The sequence below is a fragment of the Neolamprologus multifasciatus genome, chromosome 13 (assembly GCF_963576455.1).
Source record: "Neolamprologus multifasciatus chromosome 13, fNeoMul1.2, whole genome shotgun sequence".
Taxonomy (NCBI): Eukaryota; Metazoa; Chordata; class Actinopteri; order Cichliformes; family Cichlidae; genus Neolamprologus; species Neolamprologus multifasciatus.
In genome coordinates this window covers 9,486,788-9,506,260 of record NC_140451.1, presented here as the reverse complement: position 1 = coordinate 9,506,260, position 19,473 = coordinate 9,486,788, and the positions used below count along the sequence as shown (strand labels likewise).

The following is a 19,473-nucleotide window of genomic DNA, read 5'->3' as shown; positions in this document are numbered from 1 at the left end:
AGGTGTGTAATTCCCTTATGGCAATTGCCGTTTATTAACTGATTATCTGCTGTATTATTATTGACAGGCACATGCAATGATTAATCAACCCTGGTAAAACTTTGCATGCTTGTTTAATAATGATGGGATAAAAAACAGAAGACAAAAGTCTGTAGTTTTTGTGGGGGTACAACTAATGGTCTAGTCTACATACTCTCACCAACTTACTGGAAAAAAGGGTAGTAAACACATCAAACAAGTCTTGTGGTTATTTATTTAACGTTTAAGAGAACAGGAGGTTTGTAAGAAAATATTTAAACACCACACAGAAAATTAGTGCATTAAGCTTTTTTCGATCTATTCTATATTCTAGATTTACCTTTATACACTCAAATTAATGTTGAAAGTAATAATCATCTTAAGTTGGTTTCCACTAAGATGACTTTGAATGAATGTATTCACAATTAGCATGCAAATGGCACCATTCACTTATGGCTTCTTCTTTATATGATAGCACTTTAACCTGTATTTGTGAGTGACACAGAAAACTGCATTCACATACAGTGATTTCCATGAGCCCAATAACTTCAATGACAGAATCATCCCTGTTTTATTGCCATATTCTGCGAGAGCCCAAACATCACCTGCTTCATCTGTGTGCCCTTGGTATCTGACTCGCTTGCTCCCCCTTGTATTTTAAAGAATCATTCTTTTTAGCATGACATTGTGGCGCAACCGCTTTAGTGTCTGCATTACAGACATATGGTCAGAGAATACAGCATCCTCGACATGTAAGTTACATACAGATAACCCATAAGTTACTTGACTGTGCTTTAAAAACAACAGCTAACCCCCTTCCACCATCAGAAGCTCTCGGGGCACTAAAATAAGCACAGCCAGCCGGCAGAAAAGGCACAAGTCCAAGTTTCAGTCAGACGGAGGAAACTCAACGCATGGGAAGAAAAGAAATCCTTCAAAATGAAAGTTTTGTTTGCCACCGATCTGGCATTTATTAAACCCAACCTGAGGGGAGCTGGGTCAGAGACTTCTGCGGGAGCGACTACCCGATCCACCGGTCGAAGGTTTGATTGATCCGCTCCCCACCAACGCAGATGTCGATGGGAAGGATTTAAGAGGGTTCCTCCCGATAGAGCCGACAACGGGAACCAACCGGGAGTCCACAGAGTCCAGAGCAAGTGATGGCACCAGGAGTCATGGAAAAGATTGACGAATGGAGTGAAGATTGTGGGGAAGGTAAGAAATCCAGATTCTCAGCTTAACGAGGCGACCTCCATGGGTACCCCGTATCCTGCGTCGCTTCCGCGTAGCTGGTGGCATTGGAATGGCACAACACCGGCACGATGGTTTTGCTTCCAGATAGGGAGGCAAAGAACCCTGGCTTCATCAAGCTGAACTAAAACTTTGGTGGATGAACCTGTTTTCAATAACGTCTGGCGATCATAAGACAGTGTGGAACTGACATCTTGCACAACGTTGGCTAAAAATAATAAAATGAGACAAATAAGAAAGAGTGGTAGACGGTGTGCCAAACACACAGGTGCCACCTTTACTTCAATCAGTTCATCAAATAAAATCAGTCGTTGATCGACTCAGTTTGACTGACAGGACATATGATCAGAGGTGAAGAGTTGTTACCACCCTGATTCAGATAGGGACTGAAGTATGGGTGGAGTTTGTGAGTGAAGGAGCAGCCAGTAAAGGAGTAGATCAGAGCTCCAGTACCTACATCATAGAAGGAGGCCAGACCCTCCTCATAATCCACAAACACCCCCACCTTCTCAGGGCCAGAATAAAGACAGAGACGGAATGAAGGCCCTGCACAAGCTCTGTATTCATTTCCATTCCTCAGCACTACAGTCCAGAGACCATACTGAGGTCTCAGCATAACATTTCCCTTCCTGTTGATCGACTCTCTGGCCACTCCCAAGTCCCAGTCAGTCTTTCCCTTAACCTGAACCTCAAAGTAAAATCTGCCTGAAGAGAAACTCTGCGCTCCTAAAACACAAACACAAGCAGAAAATCTCTCTGGGTTGTCTGGAACATTCATCCTCACATCACCACAGTATACTTGCTTCCCATCATCAGACAGGATGAGATTAGGATACGCTGTATCAGGATCCAGAGTCACATCCACTGCATACTGCTGGACCGTCTTCAGCTCAGCCTCAAACAGCTTCTTCAAGTCTTTCCTGAGTGTCTCCTCCAGCTGAGCCACAGCTCTCACCACAGTCCCCTCATATGATGGTGGATGGACTCTGACCTCTGTCCAGTCCTTGGTGGGTGGAGCAGCTTTCAGGGACGAGAAGCTTTGGAGGAGGTGGAGGGGGTCTTCAGAGTGTAAGAGCTGCCCCACCTCAAAGCTTCTCTTCATCAGCTCAGAGACTTCCCATTCCAGATCTTTGATGAGACCTTCAGCCTGTTTCTCTGTAGTTTCCTGTTTGTCTTCGATCTCCTTTTTGAGCTCCTTCAGGCGTCTCTCAACAGACTCCTTCAGAGCAGTGAGGACCTGAACACCTTCTGCTTTCTGTCTGTCTGCAGCACCTTTACTCGTCTTCACTGACTCTTTGATCTCTTGAATTTTCAGTCGTCTCTTCTGGATCATCTGCTGAATCACAGCCTCTGTCTTCCCCAGCTCTGCCTTCTTTCCTTCATATTCTTCTCTCAGAGGAACAAACTCGTGGTTCTTGTGCTCTAAAACAGAGCAGAGCATGCAGACACATGTCTGGTCAGTCTTACAGAACAGCTCCAGAGGTTTTTCATGCTTCTTGCACATCTTGTCTTCCAGGTTCTCCACTGCATTAATCAGCTGATGTCCTCTCAGAGCTTTCTTTGTCAGATGAGGCTCCAGGTGAGTCTGACAGTAGGAAGTCTGACACACCAGGCAGGACTTCAGGGCCTTCAGTCTGGTTCCAGTGCAGAAGTCACAGGGAACTTCTCCTGGTTTAGCAGCTTGTTGCTCTGAGCTGCTGCTGCTGGCTTTCTGCTGAGCTTCACGTCTGAACTGAGCAACCATCTCAGAGAACAAAGTGTTGATGTCTAGTTCGGGTCGTCTCTTGAACATCCTGTTACACATAGGACATTTATGTCTGCCATTAGTGTTCCAGTGCTGAGTGATGCAGTTTTTGCAGAAGTTGTGTCCACATGGTGTGCTGACTGGATCAGTGAACACATCCAGACAGATGGAGCACAGAAACTGATCTTCAGATGGCAGATTACTGGCAGCAGCCATGTCTGCACTCTGAGGGAGAAGGAAAAAAATAGAGTTTTAATTCAATTTTAATTTCATGTTTAAGAAGAAAGAAATAGGAGCGTGTCAGTTTTTAATCTTTACATGTGTCCATCAGCCGTTTTGAGTTATTGCTGTGATGAGCAGATGAAGCACTTTAACCCTCTGAATTAACAAACCTCCAGGTGAGAGTGAAAAATGTGGAAATCACCAGAATGATGCCATTTGTCAAGGCCACAACAGACATGATTGGCAGAGTTTCTACTTTGTGATGGTTCTTGGACCATAACGTTCTTGGGCAAAGTAAAGCAGCAGAAAATGTTCTAAAATTTTACCTGGTATTGAAAACAAAACGTGTTCTCAGTTAAAATTTGAGTAGAATTTGGAAACTCCAGAATATTGATCTATTGGTCTGGAGTCTGCGAGTCAGTGTTTGATGTTCTGGTTCAGTTTCTATTCTTTGATGTTAGTCATGGTTCTGTTTCCTTGCTCTTCCCAGTTTAATCATTTGTGTTTCCTGTTCGCTTATTTTATTAGTCTTTAGGTTCTTGTTACTGTGTCTCACCTGTGAAGTGTGCCACTTCCTGTTTTATTTTGACAGTCCCCTGTCTCACATGCTTTGTGTTCAGATGCTTAACTTTTGCTCTTTGTCAGGTTGTCTGTTCATCTTCCCCATGTTCCCAGTCTCTAGTTTTTTCCGCCTTCCTTGTGCGGTGCTCTGACTTGAGCTTCTCCCAGTTTACATTAGTTATTAGTTTTTCTTATTTTTGTAGCCTTGTGTATTTTGGCTAAATAAACGCCCGCCTTTTGTTAATAAGTTCCAGTCTCCCTGTGTTGTCAGTACCTGGGTCCTCACCCTCATCTTTGATGACAGTCTACTGATATTGTTGGTGTAGTGGTAAACTTGTTCACAGTAGCTCAGTTCAGAATGAAATTTGAAAGGAAAAAGTATTTTATTTATTTTTTCTAAGAAATCCATGTTAAAAGTGTTGAACATATATTGTTTGCAATATTTTGAAATTCAACTATATAGAATTAAGAAATTGTCATTTGTTGTCTTTTGCATTGTTCAGATTTTTATTAGTGTGTGTCCAAATGAGACTTTACAGGATGAGTTTGCTCAGCAGCATTAGACATGCAGTAGCCTGGCAACCTGTCCAGGGTGTATCCCGCCTCTCAGCCTGTATCATCTGGAAGCCTGAATTTGATCAGTAGTCATGAAAATGGATAGATGAGTTTTGCTGATGGTGATGCACCACCCTTTATTTAACTTCCTGTTCCTGTTTCAATTGTTCATGATGAAAATGGTGGTATGTGAGACAGCTCAGCTAACAAAACTCTCCTCACTGTGTGACAAACACACTATTTCCTCTCAATGCTTCACAATAAAAGTTTGCCTGCACTTTGCTTTTAATGTGAAAGAGCTAAAGGAAACAGAAGCACTAATAAGAAGAGGAAATGTGGAGTCAGCCTGAAGTCAAAAAGATAGAAGGTGCGTTCCAAAGAAACAAGGTCACTGAGGCACGCAAACCCTCTGACTACGTTAACTGAAAAATAAAACAACAAAAAACAAAATAAAATATTTCTCATCAGATTCTGACAACTAAAAACATGACATTTACCTTAATTGGATGGCCTATATCAAATATAACAATAACATTTCTCGCTATTGCCAATATTAAGAAAACTAAAAAAGGATTGCCATGGTAATAAAATAAATCACCATGTCTTTTCCTACATTTTTAAAATTAATGTGTAGAGCACAGCAGGTTCAGAACAGAACATTTGAACTTTTTTCGTCTTGTTTTAAGCTTGTTTGTTTTGCAAGGAACTGAACTCTGTTTGCAACTGAACAGCTCCACTCTCCTTTCTCTTCAATCCACTCTACAACAACAATCTCCTGCTTCCCTTACAGATTCATCCCTATCCAAGTTGTTTGTTTTGCTCTGCCCTGCCCTCTGAGAAACCTGACACTGGCTCATTTGCACACTAACAGTGATTGGATGTTTAGCTGCAGGGAGTGCAGCTAAACTCACACAGCACTGCGGAGTGCTGTGTGAGTCTGCGCACAAACTAGTGGTGGGAATTCTGGCTCTTTTTAGAGAGCCGACTCTTGGCTCCCAAGCGGTTGTTGAGGTTATTTTGTTGCTATAATTAATTTATTATGAACAACAATATAAAATTATGCACAAAATGAATTACTAATGTAAAAAAAAAACGTGTTTTTATTTATATATGTTTATTATACACATATACTTTTATTTATTCACTCCACATAAAATGTAAAAAATTATAAAATATTATAATTATATTATATAAATTATAAAATACAAAAACAAACTGTTTACAATTCAACTTTTAACTCTTTAAATTTTCAGCTTTTTCCTTTTAAACAAATTTAAAGTGAAACAACACAAAACACTGCAAACCACAACACAATAAAATATAGATTAAAATATGCAAAACCAAAAGAAAAAAAATACACCTCCATTAATATCACACTCAGCTGTCTGTGTGTGATCTTCCCATTGCACTGATGGGCAGACAGTTCTCAGGTGCCTGTGCAGGTTGTTTGTGGAGCCGGCTCTCTATGATATCCTTTTCTTGCAGACTCTACACTCTGCCTTTGCGTTGTCAGTAAAATTGAAATGGTTTCAGATTTTGCTTCTTTTCTTGGCGTCACTCATTTTCTTTATGATACCTCTCTAATGTGTCGATGTTGTTGTCCCTGGCTCTCTTTCCCTCTCTTCCTCCTGCTCTGTTTGTGTGCTACTGCTGCTGCCAGTGTAACTACCGCCCCTCCCCCCAGAGGGGGGTGAGAGAAAGAATAGAGATTGAAAATGTGACATCATTTCCGGGGCAAAGCTGCAAAGGATTGTAGGTACGAGTGGCAAGTGGTACTAGCCACTATTGCTGAAAACAGTCACACAGCGATAAAAAGAAACACAAAGAATGGCAAGAAGCTGTTGTATTATTAACTGCAATAGCCGGTCGCATGACAGCCACAGGAAGCCGACGGGTAAAGAGATCGGATTTAATTGGATTCCGTCGAGGAAGAGAAATTGTTCAAGCCGTGTTTCCGAAGTAACAAAGAGCCGACGGATGGCCTGGATTGCAGCCATTCGAAGACCAAATATAACGTTTCAGAACACTCCAGCTCACATGTTAGTCTGCTCCAAGCATTTCCACAAAGGTCAGTCTTCTGTTGTAGCTATTACGTATTTTATCATAACATAATTGTTGATGTAGGTTACAAATAAGACGTATATGGATTTGAATTGAATTCGTTGTGCTATGCTGCTTTGTTTACTGTGGCTTTGCAGGCTAATGTTTGTTGTGTTTTGTAGGAAAAACAGCCTACAAAATGCTGGAATGCGATCCAGACTGGGCACCCTCTATCAACCTGGGTCATACCGAGTTTAAAGCTGCTACCACAGCGAGATTTGCTCGGTTAAGAGAGAGAGCGAGATCAAAACAGCCACAAAAAGTCCTGCATATATGTGCTCAAGTGTTGTATTGAAGCAATCAAGTGATGAATAACTGTTTTCCAGTATGTTGTTTTGATATGTTTTTTTTTGTTTGTTTGTTTTGCATTGTTGATTTGTATTTCACCGAAGCAGCTAATAAAGCATCCATCCATCCATCCATCCATCCATCCGTCCATTCTCTTCCGCTTATCCTTTTCAGGGGCACGGAGGGCGCTGGACCCTATCCCAGCTGTCATAGGGCGAGAGGCGGGGTACACCCTGGACAGGTCGCCAGTCTGTCGCAGGGCCAACACACAGGAACAGACAACCATAATAAAGCATAATGGAATATAATTTTGCCTCTTTCTTGTAAGATTCTATAATAGAATGAAACAATAATGCCAGTTATAAATCAAGACAATAAATTGAATGAATTACGAAACACTTATTTTATTTCTATTGGATCTGAAAATGTTGTGTAACAGTACAACCTGAAACGACAAATAGATTGCGTTGGCCTGTACAGGAGATAAAGAAAAAGATTTAACAACAGCTGTGAAATGGACTAGTCCAAATCACCAAAGTAAACTGGACCTGAGCTTGTTGCAGGGATCTGAAGTTACTAAACATTTTATGAGTGTATGCACTCACACTTAGGACCATATAATTATAAATATGTGCATGATGCAAGTTGGGCAGCACACTAATGTCTCCTTCCGGTTATCATCAGGTTCCCCCAGTTCTCCAGTTCTGCAAGTTGTTTATGTGCCCCACCCTCCCTCCCTCCCTCCTTGTTTTCAATTCTGTAACTTCTTCATTTCTATTTAATAAATGGGGATCTGCCAGGCCCGGGAGCCATCGCCAGTCCCCTTCGAGGTCTTCCCCAAACCGCAGCTCAATTCATGTCAAAGCATTCACTTCTACTAAATGCTGTCAAACTTAAAATAAGGATGTGGGCCCAGCTAGTGAAATTTTCTTTCTCAACTTCTAAAAGCTTGACTTAAGGGGCGTTGCCTCCTCTTGTACCAGTGTAGAGCCAGCCCCGTTCATATGACTCATTTAAATGTCCTCCTGAAAGTGAAACTCTTACACACATATGGTTTAAGGCCAGCTACAAAAATACGTCTGTGCACAATTTTCAGTCTCAAACTGACTCTGAGCCTCTTCCTTAGGTTTTTGTTTGTTTTTTATGACCTCCGTAAAACACTGGTGTTTAAGTAAGATCAGTGTTTTCTAGTCTTCTGCAGTTCTCAGTGCACAGCTCTTCTCTTTTCCTAAGTCCTTATCATATCTCCTAACAACTTTTCCTTGACCTCAGTGTTTTCATTGAGGTCAAGGAAAGCAGGTTAGGAATTTGAGATAGGAGGTACTTGTGGACACCCAGAGGTTTATTCTCCTGAGCAGTGCCACAGTGAGACTCTTTCAAACAGAAGCTCCATGTTTCTACAGTAGATCAGTGGCTATATGAGCACATTTCTATTGAACCAATGTGACTGTGATGAACAGAGTGATCAGCTGCACTCACCACTGTTGCTGAGAGAAACTTGATGGACTCGGCTGAATCTTCTTTCAAAGACAAAGAGGACGCAACTGCAGCTCTGCTCCCTCATACATTCCACTTCTTGCTCCGCCTCTGCTTGTACATGTTTGCATTTCCTGCATTAGAGGATCAGCTGGTTTGTAGCCGCTAACTGGTGTAGCAGGGGGCAGGAGTGGATCCTGAATTTACACAGTAATGACGGCGTCAGGGGATCAGGAGAAACTCAGCTGTTTTCTCTGAGCTGAAATGATGCTTGAAATTTAAGATGTTAGAAATTCTCTCCTTTCAGCCTGCTGCAGGTACAGGTGACATCAGGTTAAAAGTTGTTCATCTACATTTCTGTATTTTTATTACTCAAAATATGTAAATATACTTTTATGTTCATATATATTTGTATTTTCTTATTAGTGTTCTTATGATTAATTACAGTATATTATAATTATCATTATAATGTTATCATTATTATTATCATTATTAGTAGTAGTAATCTGGATTAACCAACTAGCCTGGCTCTGGTCGTTGATGCTGTGAAGGGAAGTATGGTGTACTTCCAGCGCATCACTACTACCAGCGCGTTTCAGCCTGCCAGCCACCGTACTGGTGATGGGAATTCTCAATTCTCTTTCTCGTTCTAGAGAACCAAAAGAGCTGGCTCTTTCGACTCCCAACCGGCTCTTCAGGTTGTTTTGTTGCTTTAATTAATTTATCAACAACAATATAAAATTATGCACAAAAGGAATTACTAATGTAAAAAATGTGGTTTTATTTATATATGTTTATATATAAATATATTCAATTAAATTTTATTTATATACCACCAAATCACAACAACAGTCGCCTCAAGGCGAGTTTTGCAGTTTGTGCGGTAGCCCCTAGAGACAAAGCACCTACAAACTCTAAAACACGTATAAACTGTAAAAAGCATGTACAAACTCCAAAGCACATTGCTAACGTTAACTGAACTTCCAAAACAGAGCTACCTAGATCACTTAAATTACACAGTTGAAAGCATGTGTGTATTGTTTGTGTATTTATACACAAACACTCATATATATTCAAATAGTTTAAAAAAAAATGTTCATTTACGTGTTACTACCACACACCAAAACTGGTCGTTGGTACTTCCTGGCTTGTGTAGCCACTAGGTCACAAAAGCTCAACACTGCCCCTAGCATCCTGGAGCACTTCCGTTGTGTGCTCCAGGATGAGTTTGTACGTGTTTTGGAATTTGCATGTGTTTTGGAGTTTGTATGTGTTTTGGACTTGGTACGTGCTTTGTCTCTAGGGGCCATAGTAAATATACTTTTATTTATTCACTCCACATAAAATGTAATAAATAAATCATATAATACAAAAAACAACTATTTACATTTCGACTTTTAACTATTTAAATTTTCAGCTTTTTCCTTTTAAACAAATTTAAAGTGAAACAACACAAAACACTGCAAACCACAACACAATACAATATAAATTAAAATATGCAAAACAAAAAGAAGATGCAGATTCTCTGTCATATGGGCCTGCATGATATAATAGTTGTGGATGATTACTCTACCTTTCTAATGTGACGTTGTTGTCCTTGGCTCTATTTCTCTCTCTTTCCCTCCGCCTCTGTTCCTGTGCTACTGCGAGTGTAACTACCGCTCCTTCCCCCTCTGCTCAGCACAAGCACAAGGCTCTTGTGCAGAGTGAAGCGGAAAAAAGTGAGCAAGAGAGGGTGAGAGAAAGAAGAGAAAAAAAACACGGCTCCCAATAAGGAACGGGCTGGTGTTGTTCACATCAAAGAGTCGGCTCTAAGAGCCGTTTCGTTTGCAACTGACACATTAGTGATGGTAAATTCGATTCTTTTTACTGAATCGAGTTTGAATGAGTCACTGACCAAAATGAATCGGTTTATTTGAGTCATTTGAGTCACTGAGTCAGTTGCCCAGAGAGTGAAAAAATGTACATTTTCGCTCAAACTTAATATGTTTCTCTTTTCATGTAAATCCTACTGCTAAGATGAGTGATTGGAAAAGAAAAACAACTATTTTTATAGAGCAAAAAAATTAAGATTTCTCAAAGGGAACATTTATTTTATTTATTTTTATTTTATTTTATTAGTATTTTCCTCAAATGTGTCAAATATATATTTTCTCATCTAAATGTCGACTGAGCTGTGAGCCAAGGGGCAGCAATGCGCCTTAATATTGGTTGCCAACCAAAACGAAGAAGAAGAAGCTGTGAACCAGGAGGGAGGGGCTGAGTGAGTAAGTGGCCCTCAATTCTCAAGTACGCAAGTCAGTACTCACATTCTCGGCAAGTCCGGACTCGCCGAGAATGCAAGCACGGACTCGCAATTTGTACAATTGGAACACCAACGTACTTGATGATGTCACAGCTCCAGAGTTTTTACTGCCGTCCCCTCTTAATTTAACTGTGAGTAATATGTTATGAAGCTTTAATCACAGCCAAACCGATTTACTTAGGAACAAATAAAACACTGAAATAAACCAAACATTGACATTTTGAAGTTACCTAAGAGACTTATATATCATGTTTAACCTGAGCAGCGAAAAACAGCGGGGTGGGGGGGCTGTTGTCGCCGGCTCTAGTAATCCTCGACCTCCTGGTCTGCTATGGAGCTGGCAGGTCACAGACGTCTCCGAAAACATCGGAGCACATTTGGAAATATATCTTGATAAATCAAGCAGATATTTAAAGTTTACACCGCTACATTCTCGCTTGAAAATAACTTAAAAGTTATTTTGTGACCCAGAAAGAGTAATATTTAAAAGTTTTTAGCCGCGCTCGTCCGCCATTGCCGGGTTTGAGTTTTGGACAAAATGCATTCTGGGATATTCAGCTGTACCTAGTCCACACACGTCACCACCGATGCTTGCTCAATAAAACAGGCGGAGCGAGAACACATCCGGGAATTTTTCGCGTTTTCAGCTTGATGCGTACTTTGAATTGGAACAGTACTTGGTCTCCGACTGATGACGTATCACGAGTACACGAGAACCCAAGTACGCACAAGTACGCATATTGAGACAGGCCCAGTGATTCGTTTACGCTACAATTCAGCACAGGAAGGGAAGGGGTGAGTAACTCAAATGTGCTGTTAGCATGTTAGCAGAGCGATGCTACTGTGAACAGAGGAGCTATTGTCTTGATGTGAGCTTCTACTCAGGGTTTTTTTCTTCCAGTTCAGAGCAGAAATGTTTCTGTTAAGTAACTGGATGTTGTTTTTTCCCCACAATTTTAATTATACGCTAGATATATTTCTACTAATAAAATTTGTTTGCTAACAGCAACAGGGATGAGTCAGTGAATGAGTCAGTTGGGCTTGTGAATCATGATTCACGAGTCAGTAAAGTGATTCTCGAGCGTTGAACGATTCGTTCATGATTCGCACATCACTACGATACATCGCTAAAACAGAGACTTAACTGAAAAACACACATACAATTTCCACAAAGAATATTTTATTTTATAATATTTGATTCATTCACACAGCCAGGTTATGTGTCTTTATAACAACCTTCAACTGAATTAGATTATACACAGTGTTTTATGTGTGCTATTCTTTAGGAGTTCATTTTAATATAGAGCTTGTGAGTCATGTCCAAAAGGTAAAACGCGGCTGCTTCTGAATTTCATTGTGAATTATCCTCAAATCTTCATCCCAGTGACCCAAATTTTAAGTCTATATTTAAGACTTCTGTTTGTTTTCCAGAAGAAAATTCAGTTGGACACTGGGCTGTCTGGTGCTCTTCTGTTTCCAGTGTGCATCATGAAACCAAAAAATTAGTTCTTACATAGCTGCTGGGATCTGGGTCACATGTGTTGTGTCATATGTGGTGTTGTATACAGCATACATCGGCTCTTCCTGACCTAAAAATAAATAAACTGCTAGGCTGTGAGGGTGCAAAAATTTAATTAGAACATCTTAGTCACAAATATTACTAGAAACTTTCTCCTTCTAAAAAGCTGGTTTAGATTTGGGATATGGTGTCATAACTATCACACTGAAGCGGAATGAAAATGTGTAGGTTTTTGGGGTTTTTTGCACTCTAATGTTTTAATGAGACAAATGTCTGACTGGAAATCCAAGTATCGTATAGACTGGGAGACCTTATTGTTTGAGCCATGCTACCAAACAAATACCATAAAGCATTTGAAGAACCTTTACCTCAACTAATTTTTAAGATAATGGCATCCAACTTTCCTTTTAAGAAGCATATCTTTTCCCTTTTTTTGTTTTTTCAGGATGATCTGAAATTGGTCAGGTTAGAGGCATTTGATGAAATAAACATAGGATGACCCAGTGAAGAGCTTCCAGCTGTGAATCATAGGCACAAAGTTAAGCCTTCAGATTCAAAAAGAAACAACACTTTCCTTACGAATTTTCGTCAAATCTTTGTTCCACTGACCCAATTTTAGGCCCAAATTTAAGGCTGCTGTTGTTTTGTTTTTTTACAAGAAAACTCAGTCGGCTGGACTTTGTGCTGTGTGGCACTGTTCTGCTTCAGCTGTGCATCATGAAAACCAAAAAGGAATTCTTGTATAGCGGTAGGTATCTGGGTCACTCTGCTGCTATTTTACTTGAAAGCGCTCAAATAATCTTTTTCAGGACTTTGCTCCATATGTCTTTCCCTCATGTCTTTCCACTTTTCTATAAAATGAAGCTCACTGCTGAATAATTCACCACCACTTGGAGTTGAGTTATAGAACCAGAGAGGGAATATTGTTTTCTCATAGCTGATACCCTAACAGAGCGATCTCTTTGAGGAAACAAAGTACTCACGCATATAATATTCCAAGTTCAATATTAATATTTTAGTAATCTGACCAGCGTCTTAAAAAATAATCGAAGCTATGGCTCCCATAATACATTAAAAGAATACTAACACACACACACACACACACAATGTAGCTCAATTTAATGTGCTTTGAGGCCACACAGCAAAAATGGTACATTCTTAATCTTCATGCCAGATAAGTTTACACACAGATTTCTTTATGCTGCAAAGTTGTTTTTTGGGGTATAATAACTCAGGGCTCATTTATCTCTACAGAAATATCAAATTAATTTGTCACTTTGAAATTTGATAGCAGGTGATTAGTACTTTAAAAATGTAGGCTAAATTATTTGCAAACCTTTACTATGGTTATCATGCAAGCAGTGGTTTCTAATCTCCTACTGAGGTCTTTACGGGTTTTTACACCGTGAATAGCTTACTGTAGTATTTATGCTAGGCGAGGCTATTAGCTACCACGCTCTCCATCTAAGTGACTTGTGAAATTTTGTTGCAACTGTCTTTGTAAAAGAGCTAAAGACATTTATTTTTTAACAAAATATCAAGTTGTGGATTTAGACTATCCAGCTTTCTTCACCATGTTTGTGTTCAGGATATTTTTTTAACACACTGTAACCTGAGGGTTCACTAGATGGTTTGGAATCTCTCTGAATAATTAGAAACCGCAAGCTGGAGACGGATAACTTTTTAGCAGCCTCTTTACTCTCAGCACACAGCAACAACAACCCACACTTCCTGTGTGCCGCCCTCATGAATACTTCACTGACCTGTCAGAAGCCAGGGAATCTTATACTCAGATCAAAACAGGGAAAACAACCAGGTAGATATAACACATACTTATTACTGGTTTGAACATGCATGTCTAAACATTCAAACGTGTAAACATGTAAATATCAAAACACGTAACTACCAAATAGCTACATAACTAGCTTTATAACCTTTGTAAACACCTCTTTGTATATCAAATTAGATTTAAATTTACTTCTACACTTTACAACACTTAGCATAGCTACCTAATGCTAAAGCATGATAAAAAACTACACATTAGCATCAGTGGTTCTTGACTGCAGCCTGCAGTGTCCTAAGTAGCTACTTTCCTACAAAGGCAACTTCCCTTGATGTCATAATTTTACTGAATGGCTCCTTTTTAAGAATTGATGAGATTTAGCTGAATCGGTTTGTTGAGAGGTACAGTAATAGAGATCTGGGGGTGGGGGAATTGGCAAATTTCAATTAGTTAATGTCCAAACAGCTTCTAACCAAGCTTGCTAGTTGCCGCTGATAATTTAGAACTTTAGAATAATTTAGAAAAAGCAATATAGCAGCAGCCAAAATGCTATTAGTGAGTTCAAAACTGAATGTTTGAAAGCTTACTAACCAGGTAAACATCATTTATTTAATATGTGTCAAAAAGTGACTGAATGATCTCACATTGTCTGCACCAAAATGTACAGTCACATCTAATATCGCACCAAGATACCCAGTTTGTAAAACTGTAGGTAAAGAACTATAAATTTGATATAAATGACAGTGATTATTTAAAGCAGTGGGGTCTTAAATGACAGCATGACAGTGGGAGCTTTACATCCCAGAATGCTAAATGGCTGTTTAACTGCAGGTCCCTCCATCTCACCCACCTGCTCCAGATGGAGGTAAGGGATATCACAGTGTGTGGGCTTCACTGCTGGAAGCAGTTAATTCCACTAAGCAATGGGATGGTTTGTCAGTCTAGCTTGCATGTCTTTTGTATTTGCCTCTCAAATGGCTGCATTTAATTCAAACGTAAAAGGGGAGTGTGCGTCATTACAGAGGTCACATTTCTTCACACTGAGATGATCATTTTCTATATGTAGCGTAAACAAACAAGCCTTCAAATGTGAAAAATCAGTTCCCAATAAATTAGTTTTAATAATTACTTACTAAAATAACAATTTGCAAGTAATGAAGTGATTCTTATTTTTAAAGTATCAAAAGTAACTTTCCAGATGAGCTAGCCTAACCTTCATTCACCCCAAACCTGACCAGGACATAGCTGGAAGCCTAGTCTCATTATGAGGAGATTAGCTGTACAGCTAGGGTGACTCTAAGAGGATCGGATGGCCTCGAAATTCTCACTCTCTTCTGACTTTGTTATCTGGTTTCACCCCCACCTGTCTATCTAGGTTTTCCAACGCAGTGGGGGTCGGAAAACCTAGTTCTAGTTCTAATTTCTTTTCATTATCTATCATCAGTTTCACTGCAGGGGCCATGCTGTTATATCAACTGCCAGACTCTTCTTCTTTCTGGCTGTTGGAGGTTAATGCAATGTATTTGCCAACGGCAACAGTTGCCTCAGTGTATCCCCCATTCTGTAATGCATTTGTATTTGAGCTGGTGTACATTTTTCTCTTGTGTCAGTGTTTCTCTGCATCAAGATTGACAAAGAAAATCATTGAGCGTTCAAAGCTGGTTGTCTTTCAGGAGGTTATTTAACTGCAGCAATCAATCTGCAGTGCCAACATAATCAACCACGGGCACTGCACAGACTAATATTGAATATACCGTTCGCAGTAAAACCTGAACATCAATAGAAGTAATGAGATATTCTGCGGATAGCTCCTTTGTCAATACTTGTCGTATTCCAGTTGACGTGTGACATTTACCTGACTTTTAAATGCTGAGTGTGTTTCTATCTACTTCCTGTCCTAGTCCTCCAGAACATGAACATGAAATACAGAGTTACTATATTATCTGCCACCAACTCGCACTAATCCAGGATTTTGCAGTCCCGTTGCTTGGATGGTTCTCATCTAGTCTGTTATGACCTTTTGTCTTAGAACTCCTCACTGTTAGTGCACTGTGTTCTTACTTTGTAGCTTTAAACTTCTAATTCTTGTCTCAGACTGTTTCTTTTAAATCTTTTGCTATTATTACTCAGCACACATTGTTACTTAATATTGTCTATTTATCTGAATGCTTCAGTGCATTTCACTCTGCTTGGTCAAAGCTGGTTTACTGACCCTGCAAACTGCTGAGCAGTAGTGCAGGACCACATTGCAGCAGTGTGATGATTTTTCAGACTGAGAGTTGTTTTCCATGTGCCTGTGGGTTTGTTTTTCCTTTCTCCCATAGTCCAAAAACATGCATGTCAATTGGTGATTCTAAAGTAGCTGTAGGTGTTAGTTTTGTGTGCACTATTAAACCAAATTAATTTCGTAGATGATGTAGCAGCTTCTCCCTTCTTGAGTTAATGAATCCATTTGTGATTAACTTGAAGTGTTAGCGCTACTAAAGGTATAATTTCACAGTATATCTCCACTTGTCCATTAATGTTGTAGCATCCAAAGAAAAGTTTCTGAAGGTATTAATAAGCTGTTCTGTGTTTCCTACAGTTCAGTTGCTAAGGAAACTTATATTTACCTTCATGCTATGAGAGGTTGGGTTGATTGCTGCACTGAGGTAGTACAGAGTGTGCAGAATTGTAACAAAAACAAGTTCAAGCAGTATAGATCTACCAGTAGGTAATTATCATAAATGTTTCATGCAGCACAAAAGCACATATATAAATGTATAAGATGTCATTTGAGAAAGTATGCTAACGTTACTTGTGGCGGTAATGGAATGTGTTTTGAATTACAGTACTTTTGTGTCAACAGAAAATGAAAACAAAAAAGTATGTATGAAAATGACATTTTTTTTAGGATTTTGGAAAGCAGGGCAGCACGGTGGTTAGCACTGTTTCCTTACAGCAACAAGGTCCTGGGTTTGAATCCAACAACTGGCTTTCTGTGTGGAGATTCCCTGTTTTCCCTGTGTCTGTGCTTGTTCTCTCCAGGTACTCAAGCTTCTCCTCACAGTCCAAAGACATGCAGTTGGTGGGGTTAGGTTAATTGGTGACTCTAAATTCCCCATAGGTGCGAATGATTGTCTGTCTCTCTGTGTTAACCCTCTGACAGACTGAGGGTGTACCGTACCGCTCGCCCCATGGCACCTGGTATAGGCTCGAGCTCACATGCAACCCTGAAATGGACAAACAGAAGAAAATGGACGATGAATGGATGGTTGGACTGTTAAGTTAGTCTGCTTTTTAATCAAATATTTTCCGGCTTTCTTGGTGTGAGAAGGCAGACAATGGTAAACAGCAAGTATTACCGTGTGTGCTCGTCGACAAAGATTGACATATGTTTGTACTGGCTTATGTGGAGTTGGTTTGGTAGGGATTGGATCCTATTATTCAAAATATTGTTTTTTTATTTGTAATTCTGTGATTTTAATGCTAAAATGTGTCTAGCTAACCTCCAGACTAAAAATCCAATCCACAGTACCATGCTGGTCTGATCGGTGATACCAGATTTGATTGATCAAAAGTAACCAAGTCTAAATATGAAACTTATTTCTTAATTTTTTCTTTCATTTTGGAGGCTGATTAAAAGCAAAAATGAAAAGAAGCAGCATTTGTTATCAGTATACATCAATAACCCAACACCAGGATTTCTTTCCTATGCACTCCTTTGTATAATATGTTAAAAGGTTTCAGTCTTTGAACAGAATGAACAGTGTTAAACAAATCTGACGAGGACACCTGACCCTGTCAGAGTAAGGACACTCTGGATATTATGAAAGAAGCTTGCCCAAAATCATTTGAATATCTTAACTTTTTTATCCAAACTACAAAAAGCATGTAAAAAGCAAATAAAATTAACACAATCATTCCAAAACATGCTTTATGTGTTAAAATGAGTCAAAATAAGTAAATTTGGGGTGGAAAAACATCAAATGGGGCATTCTATCGGAGCACTAGGAGGATGTTTTTGCAGGAAAAAGTGAATCCTGATAAATATGATGAAGATATCTCAGAAAGCATCCACTAGCTCAGATGTTGAGCTAGATTCAGTGATATATAATCACCATGTTTTTGCGTTTTATCACAGACACACCAAAAAATGGTGCACACCTCTTCCTCCTCATAGGCCATTGTTTCCTCTGACAACACATTTAACATATACCATTATTAATCATGAGCAATTATTAGCTTTTGAATAAATTGCCACTCAACCTAGAACAGGCTCGCGGCCAGTAACAAAAGACCGTTGGTGTTTACTATACGTTCGCTTCACTTTGTGTTGTTTATCTGTGAGTTCACTTAATGTTCATTTGTACAAAGAAAATAAGAGTGTGTCAATCAGAAAGAAGAGTGCGTCCTTGGAGACAAGAGCAGCGTCTCCTCTGGCTAATGTGGCTTGTCACACAGCCAGCTGCACAGGCCAACGCCAGAGGAGGAGGTGAAATGAGGAGCACGGTCACTGATAAAGAGAAGAGAAAGCAGCATGAGGAAGTTTGAAAATGTAGAAGCAATTTTCCAAAAAAGAAAACTGAAACTCAAAGTATCTTTGACATGTCTGAATTAGCACAAAGACCAGCTGATTCTGTATGGATTCAACAAATATCTAGCAATGTGTTGCAATTAGGTGATGGTGTGGTTTACAGATTAACATATAATAATTAAAATATTATTTCTATAATTTCTTGCAACACTAGAACTACAGTGTGCTTCACAAATTCACAAGAGAGCAGCTTCAAAGCACCAAACAGACAAAAACCCAAAACCGAGTAGCATTATTCATAGAGACCATTTTTTAAAATGCATTACACAAATGCCGGTGTGTACAAGTAGGCTTCAAATGCTTTTCAGACTGAGTCACAAGCTGATCTGATAGTGAAGGAACAGTTAGTGTCACAGTATTGAACTAAAAGATAAAAAGCACGGTCATTAAGCTCATTAAATCAGCTTCTATCCTGTTATGTTGAATCAGTTTAACTATCAATAACCAGGTCAGCTCCAGACCCTTTCACTTCTGCACATGACGTTCAGATCACTTCTGATTGTCTGATGTAGAATCCAGTGGTCATGTACAGAGACAAATTTACAAAAATACATAACCTTTTGCCTGATAAACTATAACAGGAGCTGCTGACGCGGAGCAGAATTAAAACAGCAACTCAAACTGAAAGCTTGTCCCGAAGCAATTAATTAAGCAATTACATTTTTATGATGTTTATTCTGGATTCTTGTTCATTTTTCTGCCTCTTCATCTGCAAACAGAGCCACGTGTAGTAAGTCACCTCGAGCGGGATGTGCCGCGCTGCTGGAAGCAGTTACATAAATTATCACATCTAACCTACTGACGGGGGTGCCGTGATTTTCTGGCTTGTGAGACTGAGGGTAATTCGGATATTAATTATGCAAATCAAATGTGTGAAATTGCAGAAAATTGTTTTCAAGTAGCCATCATCTTCTCTGCGAAGCATCCTCCGGATTCCCCTGTGTGGAGTTTAGATGAAATTTTTTGGGATGAGCACCAATCCTAAAGACGCATTTTTGATAATGACGTGCACACGCCTGTGTGAGGCTGTGAACATCAATCCAATTAATGTGACGTGGACGAGCATCCTCGACAT

The 19,473-nt window shown here is 39.6% G+C and overlaps 1 protein-coding gene across 1 annotated transcript; it reads right to left on the bottom strand.

Moving 5' to 3' along the window:
* Positions 1-1,449: 1,449 nt before the first annotated feature.
* LOC146505018 (E3 ubiquitin-protein ligase TRIM21-like) lies at positions 1,450-8,636 on the bottom strand. The gene is made up of 2 exons (XM_085183181.1): positions 8,219-8,636; positions 1,450-3,238 (listed from the first exon to the last, which is right to left on the bottom strand). Exon 2 carries the CDS (start codon positions 3,227-3,229, stop codon positions 1,574-1,576), a length of 1,656 nt encoding a protein of 551 aa, XP_085039307.1. The 5' UTR covers positions 3,230-3,238; positions 8,219-8,636; the 3' UTR covers positions 1,450-1,573.
* Between the last annotated feature and the right edge of the window lie 10,837 nt (positions 8,637-19,473).

Bases quoted from the DNA above. Each gene is read 5' to 3' on its own strand.
- LOC146505018 (XM_085183181.1), bottom strand. From the start codon at position 3,229: ATGGCTGCTGCCAGTAATCTGCCATCTGAAGATCAGTTTCTGTGCTCC.